The sequence below is a fragment of the Eurypyga helias genome, unplaced genomic scaffold (genome assembly GCF_000690775.1).
Source record: "Eurypyga helias isolate BGI_N326 unplaced genomic scaffold, ASM69077v1 scaffold4761, whole genome shotgun sequence".
Lineage (NCBI taxonomy): Eukaryota > Metazoa > Chordata > Aves > Eurypygiformes > Eurypygidae > Eurypyga > Eurypyga helias.
Genome location: NW_010231386.1, coordinates 55,729 through 67,499, shown reverse-complemented (window position 1 = coordinate 67,499; position 11,771 = coordinate 55,729). Strand labels below are relative to the sequence as shown.

The 11,771-nt window shown below is 49.4% G+C and overlaps 1 protein-coding gene across 1 annotated transcript; it reads left to right on the top strand.

Annotated features, from left to right (window-relative positions):
* The first annotated feature begins 4,846 nt into the window (after positions 1-4,846).
* Positions 4,847-10,860, top strand: LOC104516636 (cis-aconitate decarboxylase-like). Its single transcript, XM_010161039.1, has 6 exons — positions 4,847-4,867; positions 5,463-5,517; positions 8,303-8,490; positions 8,651-8,743; positions 9,010-9,215; positions 9,942-10,860. The coding sequence occupies exons 1-6, from the start codon at positions 4,847-4,849 to the stop codon at positions 10,858-10,860; spliced, it is 1,482 nt and encodes a 493-aa protein (XP_010159341.1).
* The last annotated feature ends 911 nt before the right edge of the window (positions 10,861-11,771 follow it).

Genomic DNA, 11,771 nt, shown 5'->3' with positions numbered 1-11,771 from the left:
TCCAAGCTCTGGGGGACACCCCACTTCAGGTTGCAGCCCTATGGCCTCTGTCCTCCCCTCACTTCCCACCTTTATGACAAATCGGTGTGCTGAGCCTTGGTGTGTGGCCACTGAGCCCTTGGTACGCTCAGCATGGTGAGCACATCCCAGAGTGGTTTGGTTCTATGAGGGTAGGGGAATGGCATGTGAAACTTTTGGACCAGATTCCCAGCAGAGTTGCTGAGGAAGGAGAAGCAGCCATCCCAGAGAGCACACAGACCTTTAGTGCATTGGAGAAATCCCACAATTCCCCACCTGTCCCACCAGTGCTGTCCACTGACCCGTGGGGATGGCTCTCCGAGTCCATCCTGCCTGGCGTTCTTAAGGAACGCTCACCTCGGACCAGCAGCCCAGTGTCACCATGAGCAGCATCACCTACCTGCGAGGATGTCCTCTGCTTCCTGTGGTCTGAGGCCAGTGTGTGCCACCGTGAAGTTCTGCAGGCAGAGGAGGAAGGCGCTGACCACGTTCGCGAGGAGCCCCAGCACCGCTCGCTGGCTCGCTGTAGAAGACGGCCGCGAAACCCGCCGTGCTCACCATGGCCCTTCCAGACAAAACAAGAGTGTCGGCGGTCGTCCCCACCACCTCACTGTCGTCTAGACCAGCGCTGCTTTGGCTCACGAGCCCGGCCAGCCTTCAGAGCCGTGCCCCTGCTCCACAGAGGGAGAAACTGGTGACAGGCTCAGGTGTTTCCATAGTGCCTCCCCGCTCGTTGCTCCAGACAAAGGCACGATTCAAAGCACAACTTTAGGTGCCTACTTTCCAGAGTCCTATCCAGAAAAAACACACACAAACTATTTAGGCTGCGAGGATTTCTGGCAAAAACATGTTTAGGTGCCCCAAAGCGCTGCAGGTGGTGGTGATGGTTCCTGCCCCCTCTTCTCCAGGCTGCTGGAGATGGGGAGGAATGAATAGCCTAACACAAACGAACAAACATTCAGACAAAACCCACAAGGTATTTTTGAGCCATTCCAGGACATTTCTTATCCACTGTTACAGACAAACAGACAGGCACGACGCACACATACACAGTCTCCCTTCCAGATGGAATTTTCCAGCTCCATCCCTTTCTTGAAACCCCAGTGACTAAATAGTCTATTTTCAAACCCTTCATATTTCTACCATTAACTTGTCTATTTGCAGGCAGCCCCCACATTTCCATTCCTCTGCACTCCTGGGTACCATGAGCTGGAGTTTGTTCTCTGGAGGTTTTTGTTAGGAAACAAAGATGAAAATAAAACAGCAGTGTTCTTGTTATTTTGGTATTTTTAGAATGTTTTATGACCTAAAGGAGCTGGAAAAGGAGTGTGTGATGTATTCTGTTCTCAGCCATTCCAAAAAGCCTTTTGGAAAGAAAGGAAAGCACTGCTATTGATATGGGAAGCGAGGAGGTGTGCAGGAGCACCACCCAAAGAAGAAATAGTTTTGTGAATATTAATGAACCTAAATCCCAGTGTCTACTCTTAAACACACAGTATTCCCAGGCAGACATGTACGTTTTTGCAAACATCAATGGCCTCTGGACTCTTGTTCCACTAAAACTTCCATGTTTTCCTTCCCTCTGTTTATTCTAAAGGATGTAGTTTTCACAGAAATGACGGATAAATTGGCTGACAGCTCCGAACGAACTCAGCCACTTCAACTCTCATGAAAAGGGGAAAGGGTAAACACTTTCAAGTGAACCTTGGGGGACAATTAAGTCATTCAATCATTCAGATGTGCTAAAGGTTAGGTTTTTTGGTTCAGAAAGAGAGATGCACCAAATCACGGTTCTGCGGGAGGAAGAACACTCCTCTAATGTCAAGCATCTGTCTGTACTGATGGGAAGGAGGCCCTAAGAAACAACACACTGCTAGGAAGAGCTGAGCAGCTGCCTGTGGAGTCCATGATGCTGTCTTTTTTTTTTTTTTTTTTAAATGACATTCAGATATAAATAAGCAGTTTGCTTTAAATGGTTATGCTTGGAGGCGGGCTGCAATGTTAAGTTCCTCCAGATGTTTCCCTCTGAAATAGCTCAGACAGTGGCTTTCTAGGCACGCTGCAACAAGCCCCTGTTCTGAGCCAGGCTCTGGAGGAGGATGAGATGGTTTATGGGGAGGAAAGGGGCTGGCCTGGCCAGGTGACTGCTTTGGCTCGCAGGAGTGGTTTTCAATTTGCCAAGGCTCACTTTGTTGGTGGTTCCTGCATAACTGGTCATGTTGGTGGTTTTAGAGCCTCTGACATATGATTTGGTTTTGTGAAGGATGTAGAGGCCCAACTAATAGGGCTGGTTCCCTCTGCTTGTGGTGTGATCCTTCATAGGACATCTGAGAAGGAAAATGTACCAGAACATGCCGTATCAGGCTTTGGATGTGTAACGGGAAAGGCTGTGAGAGGATTTAGACCAAGATATGGAGAAGGAGGAGGATGAAGGAGCTTCCTTTGGGAGGAGAAGGTTCTAGTGTTGGAAACAGCTGCAGAACTGCTCTGCTCACACCTACCCAAAACATCCCCTCATGCACTGCAAACACAGACTTGTGCTCCCCGTCCTAAGACCATTTCAGCATTTGTGCATTGCCTCCCCTCCTCGATTTCATGCACCATAAGGACACAAAGTATTAATCCCCTCCCGTTGTTCTCTCAGGAGTAGCTGCACTAGGAATGCTGTGGGATGCAACAAGACCTGGAGAAACGAGGGTCTGCATGGAAACAGAGGTGTTTTCTGTCCAAAGGGTGCCCAGGCCTTGCTTGTCCCTTGGATAAACCCACCCATTGCTGCTGTCACCATGCGTTTCGTTCAGCCTCTGGCACTTTGTAAGTACCTGTTTTCTCCCCCTGCCCTACAGCAAACCGATAACGTGACACCTCTGCCCCCCACTCTGTGCAACGCAGCAAGGAGGGGTCTCCCAGCAAATCTTTCCTTTGTGCTGAAGTCTGCAAACTGGGTATCCTCACCTGCAAAGTAGCTCTTTGGGGAGAGGCAGCGCAGGGCAGAGGAGCCAAGGGGAAGCCCCATTGTGCCATGTGGGGTTAGCAGCTCTCTGCACGCATGGGGTACCAGCCAGCACAGCCACCGTCCAGGAAACCGCAGGGACGGGGACCTCCCCACGGCGAGGAGGCACCTGGAGACCTGGGGCTCTGCCAGGCCTTTCGGAGACCTGGCATGATGGGGCAGCCCGGGGTGATCCTTCCCTTGCGCCAATCCCTCATGCAGCGAGGGCAAAGCCAAAGCCATCCCCTCACTCACCCAACCTCCTTCATCTTCTTTCCTTTTCCTGCTTGGCCCTGACATTCCCTAGCCTGGGGTTTGCAGAAATGGCTTGTGAGGTCCTCCCTCCGTCCTGGCTCGTGTCCCCTCAGCATGACCTCTGAGCCATGCCCACGTGGCCAGTGTGCCAGCTGGGCTGCAGCCTCTCAACACCTTTTCCTTTACTAGCCACCTTGACTGCAATAACTTCCCTTCACCCGCTCCAGGAAAGGTCATTCCCCTCTGCACCCCCTTTCCATCTTGCTGTTATACCTGGGCTTTGCAGCCATCACTTTGCACTGACATCTACTGCCTGTGCTCCTTTCCCTTGGCTGATAATAATGGGAATATTCTAGTGTATGGACATGGTCTCCACGGAAGTCAGAGCAAGGCTTAGCATGCCATGGGACACATATATAAACACCAAAACACTGAGTTTTCAGACACTTATTCCCCAGTGGCAATTTGCGATCAGTTTTCCATTCCCTCCCTTATTAATGATAACAAATATTTATATAGCTCTGAGAAAACAACTGCATCTCTCAAGATAAACACATTAAGAGAATGAAATGCAATTCCTCTTGGATAAGCACACAGCAAGATTAACGGTGCACAGCAACGCTACACAGCTGGAATAAATATCACAACCCTGACTCTCCTCCGGTGAAAACCAGCACGAGGTTGCCCGAGTTGCATTGCTTCGGCCACCATGACCAAGGGTCTGCCTAGCATTCAGCAGAAAACCCGGGCTGGTTTTAAATGCAGGGTGCATCAGGCCACGCTGTTACTCTGTGCAAAATCACATGCAGCATGTTAAGTGTCCCCAGGTTTCACTCCTGGGCAAAGCAAAGAGCCATGGCATTCCCCCAAAGTCCAAACATTCCTCTGGGACCCCGACGTCTGCTGGAAGCTACAGAGTTCAGGGCTGCACTAACGCTTCAATGACCCGGCAGCACATGGCAGGCAAGAGCGCGGAGCTGACTATTTAGGAGGAGAGCCATGAAAAGATTCAGCCACATGACAAAACACTGAATGTATTCAAGAAAAGCATCAAAGAAAAACACCAGTTCCAACGCTTCTCCCTCTGCAGCCTGGATTACCTGGTTTGGTGACACTTCAGCTCAGTGGGAGGATGCTCTTGTCCCTCTCATTTCCTGGTGAGTACCAGTTTTATAGTCCTCCTCTGTAGGAGGAGCCTGGGGCCAGTTGCTTCACACATTGGCACCTGTGGCATTTTGGAGACAGGAATTTCCTTGAACCTGGTCAGTTATTGTCCTAAATCTTTATTTTTTATTTCCTGAAACCAGAAGGGGGGGGCTTTCCCTTGTGCTCAGCAGAAAAAAGCCACCCCTCCTCATCTATTCCCCCCACCCTCTCAGTCCCCAGAGGCTGATGTCATCACACTTGAAATTCAGTTGCAAAAAAAAAAAAAAAACAAAAAAACAACAAACCCAAAAGCAAATTGCCTTTCCGAAGCATATATAAACCCCGACAGCAAAGCACCTTTCAGACAGACACCTCTCCATCCCTTGAATAGAGCAGTGCAGAGCTGGGCATTAAGCAGTGGTAGCAGCCAGCAGCATGGTCTACTTAACCTTACAGGTAACTACTGCTTCATGTACAAACCTATCCACCTCTGATCTTTCCTTTTCCACTTTACGGAGGCAATGTCGTTTTCCGGGTGGCTCCTCGACTGGTCCAAATCGTCGTGGCATTCAACGGGAACCTGCCCCGTTGCTAACACCATCAGATGGTTTTCACAGACGCTTTATCCGTAGTTACTAACCTGTTCCTTCCACGCCTGTTCCTTTTATGTGACCCGAACGTGTTTCGTGCCGTGGCGGGGGGGTTGTTGTTGTTGGGACGTGCTGTGTGGGGTTGGGTTTTTTTTTTTCTTCTCCTGTCCACTCTGAGCTGGTCCTGTTCGCAGTCGTAGAGGATTTCATGGTAGGTCGGAAAGGCTGTGCTGCCCCTTCTCCTGCACTGCTTTATTTCCCTGGCTATTCTTGGCATCCCTGCTGGGCTGAGCTTTGGAAATGTATTTTCTTTTTCTCCTTTAAGTATGTAGTCAGTTTTATCCGCTCGTTTGATCTGTGAGTGTCTCACGACGCCGTGTCAGAGGCGCAACCAGTAAAACGGCTCTGAAAAAGTTCAAGCAGCTTAGGTGACAAATTCTCTTTCTCTGTCTTTACTCTAGAAATCCCAGAAGTTCTTGGCAAGCTCCCGGCAAGTTCACAAAACTGCTGCTCACGGTTTGTATCTCCCTGCAGAACAGCAATCCCTATGCTACTGTGCTAAGCGCACGGAGATAAACCGCCCAAATTCTTGGAAGACGAAGCCTGCCTGGGGTGGTCTTGTGATGATTTCTGCCCTCAGTTGCTAAAAAAAAACAAGGAAAAAAGTAACAGGTGGTGAAAATGTGGATTGCTAGTCCTGCACTAAACCAGAAACTTTAACCGATTTAGAACCAGACTTTCCAAATTCTTACTTTTTGCTAAGCGCACGGAGATAAACCGCCCAAATTCTTGGAAGACGAAGCCTGCCTGGGGTGGTCTTGTGATGATTTCTGCCCTCAGTTGCTAAAAAAAAACAAGGAAAAAAGTAACAGGTGGTGAAAATGTGGATTGCTAGTCCTGCACTAAACCAGAAACTTTAACCGATTTAGAACCAGACTTTCCAAATTCTTACTTTTTGGCCACAGATGTAGGATGTTTAAATTGTGGCTGCCAGCAGGTTGCTCAGTTCCCTAGCTCCTCCGCTTGTCACTACGTCTTTACTCCGTCTGATCTTGCTGTCAGCATTGCTTGAAGGGGTTCCCGGGTCGTTCTCCCTGTCCCTCAGCCAGGGTGCTGCCGTCTCCAGCACCGCAGGGCTACGGCTTCTCTGCTGCAGGCAAGTTAGGCAGAACTTTGCTGCGTAGTCATTTTTTTGTCTATTAAAAAGTAAGTTTGTCTATTAACTTACTTAAAAATGTGCTATTAATACAATAAATGCAATGCATGTTACTTAAGGAACCCTCGAGAAGAAGAGACTTTTTACTAATCCACGCAGATCTATTTGCTCCACGGTTGGATTTGGTGATCTTAAAGGTCTTTTCCAGCCTAAAAGATTCTCTGATTCTTGGTCAGTCTTTTTATTAGGAGTAAGTTCTGCAGCACAGCTGCCATACCAGGACAAAACCACTGGAGTCATGAAACGCTTTTAACTGAAGGGTTAAAGAATACCACTGCCTACGGAGGTGACACAGAGCGTCTGACGATGGGAAGGAAGCAGTCGAAATTTCATGGGTGCAGTGTGATCCGAGCAGATTTTCCTCCAGCCTCTCCAATTCAGTTTGACTTCACTGTTTCCTTCTTGAGGGTGTTGGCGCTGTCGTTTGCGAGATACTGAAGATGCTCTCAGAGGACACAGATTTGTGTCGGCAGAGGGTTTCCAAACTGCTGAGTGTTACAGATTCCTATAGCAATGTATTTCATAGAGCCGCTGCGAGGGGTGAATTTTATTTCGGTGAGTCACGGCAGTGATGACATTCTCAGCTGTGTTTACAAGTAGCTTTTCGACTCCTGGGCTCTAGGTGAGTCCAAATCCATTGGCAAGAAAACTGTGAGTCAGTAGGCATGACATTTCAGAATGAATACACACTAGTGAAATTAGGGAATGGTCTTTTTATTTTTTTTAATTGGGATATTTTCTGTTTAAAAAACAAAGTGTCATATGTACCTGATTTTGATGAGGTTTCCTGTAAGATGTTGGAACAAAGTGGTTTTATTTTCTTGCTTCACTCATCTTGACTTTTTCTTGTGGTTAGTTTCATTTGAACATTAATACCATCTTTTGTCTGTTTGCTTGTGTGTGTGTACCCCCCACATACATCTAAATGGGTGTGTGTATATGTGTAATTTATATGGAATTGCAGCCACGCGAATGTTAGCTACATTGAATTTTATAGTTTTTCTACTCATGCACTCTCAAAACAACATAAAAATTATAATAGGTTATTATAACTATATGAATTACAAATTTATCAAAACAAAGCAATTTGTCACTGAAATTAAAAAGTACAATGGCCCCCAAATGGATATTTTCCACTGAATTTTAACACCTCCAAAGATTTGGAAATGGTGAATTCCAAATCCAAACCTGCCAGAAGTTTGTGTTCTCTGCCCAGCTCTACCTTACAGGTCATAAAGACAGGCACCGGCTTTGCCTTGCGAAGCTCAATGTGTCGCTGCTTCTCTACCAGAAAAGGTGTTTTCAGATGCAGGAAAAATTTTCCTTCAAACACCAAGCTCAAGAGATCTTCTGGTTTAATTCCCTTCCGAAGCCGAGACTGAAGCCTCCGGTGTGCTGAGCTCAACTACGAAAGAACACACAAAAGCCTTCTTTTTTAAGCAGTAGCATCCTTTTGAGTGCATAGGGCTTAGGATCTTTGCTGGCTGAGTCAGGACACCTCAGCACCTCGTAGGACCAAACTTCTGGATAAATCCAGGCTCTGGGTCTAGTTCTGCTTGCCAAAAAATTGTGGAATTTCTAGGAAATTGTGGTTTTATGGGATCCACTCGCAACGGGGCACCACTGGTCATGTAGCAAGGCACCTGCTCTACCTTTTCTCCATGTGAAGGGACATAGTTTGTACTGACCCTTGGAAATCCATGAAAAGGGACAGGATTCACACCAGCCTGCTCCTCTTGGGCTCCCTGTGCTGGCGATGAGGGAGAAGTGGCACCTCTCCTCAGAGAAGATGTGAGTCCCCTTGGCAGGAGCATCACAGCACTCCCCCAAGTGCCTGAAGCCCCAGGAGGTGACTCTGGGCCCAAGTGGCATCCTCAGGGAGAAGCTCACAGCCTGGGATAGCACAGGGAAGCTGTACATCACCTCCCAGATCTGTGGGGGTGTATGCAGCCGTGTGGCCTGAGGGACATGCTGGGCAGATCCTGCTCTCTCAATAAATCCAGTGAGACCAGAGGGTGAAGACCTGTGAGCTGCCAGCACACGGCCCACACATGTCTTTGCCCCCTCCCCTCTTGTTTGCTGCAGTGGTGGCCAGGAGCGCTCCGGAGGAGACCGTGACCAGCAGCTTTGCCTCCTTCATCCAGGCAATTCGACCCGAGCACTTGTCCAAGACGGTCCGTCACAGAAGCAAGAGGATGATCCTTGACAGCATCGGGGTTGGCCTCGTGGGCAGCACGACACACGTCTTTGATATCGCTCTGCAGTACTGCCGGGTAGGAACAGCCCCTTATCACCCTGTCCTCGCCCTTCCATCACCACCAAGGCCTTACTGCACGGCCAATGTAGGGCTGTTGCCTTGAAGCGGAGTGTTCTGGCATCACAAAATCCCTGCTTCCCTCAAGGTCCTCACCTGGATTTCTGTCCCTTTCACAGGAGCTGTACTCTTCGGTTGCCGTGAGCTCCGTCTATGGAAAGCCAGGCATAAAGCTTTCCCCCACGCTGGCCGCGTTCACCAACGGCGTTGCGGTAAGGCGGTTTCGTCCAGGGGCAGCTCTGCTTGGTGGTGCCGTCAAACGCTCCAGTCAGCTTTACAGGAAGCAGACTGGTGTCTTGGGGGGGTAACGGGGGACAAGAAGTCATGGGCTGCTCTGCAGTCTTGCCCACTGCTTTTAGAGGGACCAAATGACCCCCATGGGGGTGACTGGGTGACTGGGTGGGTGTTGTTACAGACGTAGCAATATCAGCTCCCAGCCCCCCGTACCAACATGTCCTTATCTCTATTTCTCTGGCAGACTCACTCCATGGACTTTGATGACACCTGGCACCCTGCTACCCACCCTTCAGGGGCTGTTCTGCCAGCTCTTCTGGCAGCTTCCCAGATGCTACCTCCAAGCACCAAACCCAGTGGCATAGATTTCCTGCTGGCATTTAATGTGGGCCTGGAAGTGCAAGGAAGGCTCATGCATTTCTCCACTGAGGCTCACGACATTCCCAAAAGGTAAACCTCCTTCACCGAGTAGGAAGAGTGTTGGTGAGTCTGTTAACGGGGTGTCAGAATGTTAATTTAAGCCCAGCTGAACTCAGGATCAGGATAAAGCCCTACTGAGAGCCAAAGGCCAGCTCGGCCAGAGCTGGTGAGTCACCACTCATTTCATATCTTATTGGTGACCTCCAGTGATCTTGCCTTAAACATAATCATCAAGAGGTGTCCCACTATGTCCGCAGTGTCACCATTTGAAGTAACCAGGGCAAGAGCACAGGACAGGCAGTGGCCCACAGCCTTGCAGACAGCTGAACTGTGGGCACAGTCCCTGGCACAGTTTCTGCCTGTGCCAACTGCCATTCACCAGGCAGAACCCTGGTGTGGTTCAAGGGATGGTATCGGCCTGGGGCATGTTGGATGAGGCCACCTTATTTGTCTGGGAGGAGAAAGTTGGGCTGTATGGATGCAAGACATGCCACCTACTCTTAGGGAAAATTAAAAATTGCTTCCTGGAGATGCGGAGCTCACTCTGTTGTCTCAAAGGAAGTTTCAAGTAGTCACTTAGGTGTTAGATGGCTAAATTTTGAGTTAGATGAATCCCACCTGCACCAGAGCCGTGAGGGATTTCCACTGGCTGACTAGGCTATTTCCAGTCCCACAGGCAGGTCTGGTAGGTGAGGTGCTTGGGTGCTCCCTGTGCCAAGCAGGCAGGGAAGCCCACATCTGCCATTTCCCCCTTAGGTTCCACCCTCCCTCGGTGGTCGGTACCATGGGCAGTGCTGCAGCCACTGCAAAACTGCTCTCCCTCAGCACGGCCCAGTGCGCACACGCTTTGGGCATCGCTGCATCGCTTGCAGGGGCACCCATGGCAAACGCCGCCACCCAAGCCAAGCCACTGCACATCGGAAATGCTACCCGCCTGGGCTTCGAAGCAGCGCTGCTGGCTGCCCGAGGGATGGAGGCTAACCCCTTAATTCTGGATGATATCCCTGGTTGCTCAGGATTCAGTGCTTTCTACAGTGTCTATCAACCCAAAACACTGTCCACACCAAGTGACCATCATGAGTTTCTCTTGGAGACGCAGGATATTGCTTTCAAGCGATTCCCAGCCCACCTTGGGATGCACTGGGTGGTGGATGCTGCCTTGTCTGTGCGGAATCTTTTCATCAACTACGCAGGGTCCTTCTCTCCCTCTTTGATCCGCACCATTGTGCTGAAGATCCCGGTGTCAAAGTACATCAATCGGCCTTTCCCCAGCTCTGAACACCAGGCTAGACACTCCTTCCAGTTCAATGCCTGTACTGCCCTGTTGGATGGTGAAGTGGGCCTCAGCTCCTTCACGGAGAGCAGCATCCACCGGCAGGAGCTGAGGGAGCTGCTGGACAAAGTGGTGGTGGAGCACCCTGAAGATAACGCGGCCAACTTTGACAAGATGTACGGAGAGGTAGCACTGCTCCTGCACAGCGGGGATGTCCTGACAGGCAAATGTGACACTTTCTATGGTCACTGGAGGAAGCCTCTGAGCAAAGAATCGCTCCTGAAGAAGTTTCGATCCAACGCCTCTCATGTGCTTCCAGAAGAAAAAATAGAAACCATCATCACTATGGTGGACAACCTGGAGAATCTGTCAGATAGTTCCCAGCTGGCCTGCAGCCTGTGAGGGAACAGCCAAGTGGGTTTTTTAATAAGGGACTTGTCCTGGTGAAAATCTGATTCCCTTCTTCATTGGTGCTTTACTATTAATTTCCAATGACAGGAAAGTTCCCACCCTTGAAGTCAAAGTAGACGCTTTAATACCAAAGGAGCCCGCAAGGCAGGAAGTGTGTCTGTGTCAGCAATTAGTACACAGATGAAATTTCAACTCACAGTTCGTGCTGAGTAGCTGAAAGGCCACTACAAATAATAATTTTTTAAAAAATCCCATGGAAGTCTATGAGAATCCTGGGGTATCATCTGGAAGCTGCTTCTCCAGAAGGAACTCTGTCTAGATATTTTATTAAGCTGCACTCAAAGTTATTTCTCTATGGAATGCCTAACCTCTGAGTCTGGGAAGAAGAGGAAGTTCAGCTGCAAAACATGTGCTTTTCTTACTGCTTGTCTGGGCACCTTTCGGATCATGGTCAGTCAGTCATGCTGCCCAGACGAAAAATCCATCAGTTACTGTAAACAGCCCTGCCTGCAAAACCCTCAGGCAAAGAGGGATTTATTTTCCTTTTTCAGTAAAAGCCTGCCATTTCTGCAGCACTTGGGAAGTGTTTGTCACTTCTCTGTGTACAAGGGATGGTTCGAGGACCCTTAAAACCTGTATGTCTTTTCTGAATGAAAGGCAACTGGTAGGTGAGGATCCCTCCATCAGTCCTACAACCACATCCTTCGCCTCCTGTGGGGTGACCCCTGCCAATCCTAGGGCTGTGCCACATCATCCCTCCCGGCTTTGCGCAGGTCGCCCAGGCACCTCTTCAGAGCTGGCTCACCAGAGGTGCTCTCTATAGTCTCTGCAGAGATGGGCACCTCTGGGTGGTGACCTGGGCATATACACGCTGTGACTCCCATTGGGAAATTCCTGTTGCT

Coding starts and splice junctions, on each gene's coding strand:
- LOC104516636 (XM_010161039.1), top strand. CDS start 4,847: ATGGTCTACTTAACCTTACAG. Junction 8,744..9,009: donor CGTTCACCAACGGCGTTGCG/GTAAGGCGGTTT, acceptor TTTCTCTGGCAG/ACTCACTCCATGGACTTTGA. Junction 9,216..9,941: donor GCTCACGACATTCCCAAAAG/GTAAACCTCCTT, acceptor TTTCCCCCTTAG/GTTCCACCCTCCCTCGGTGG.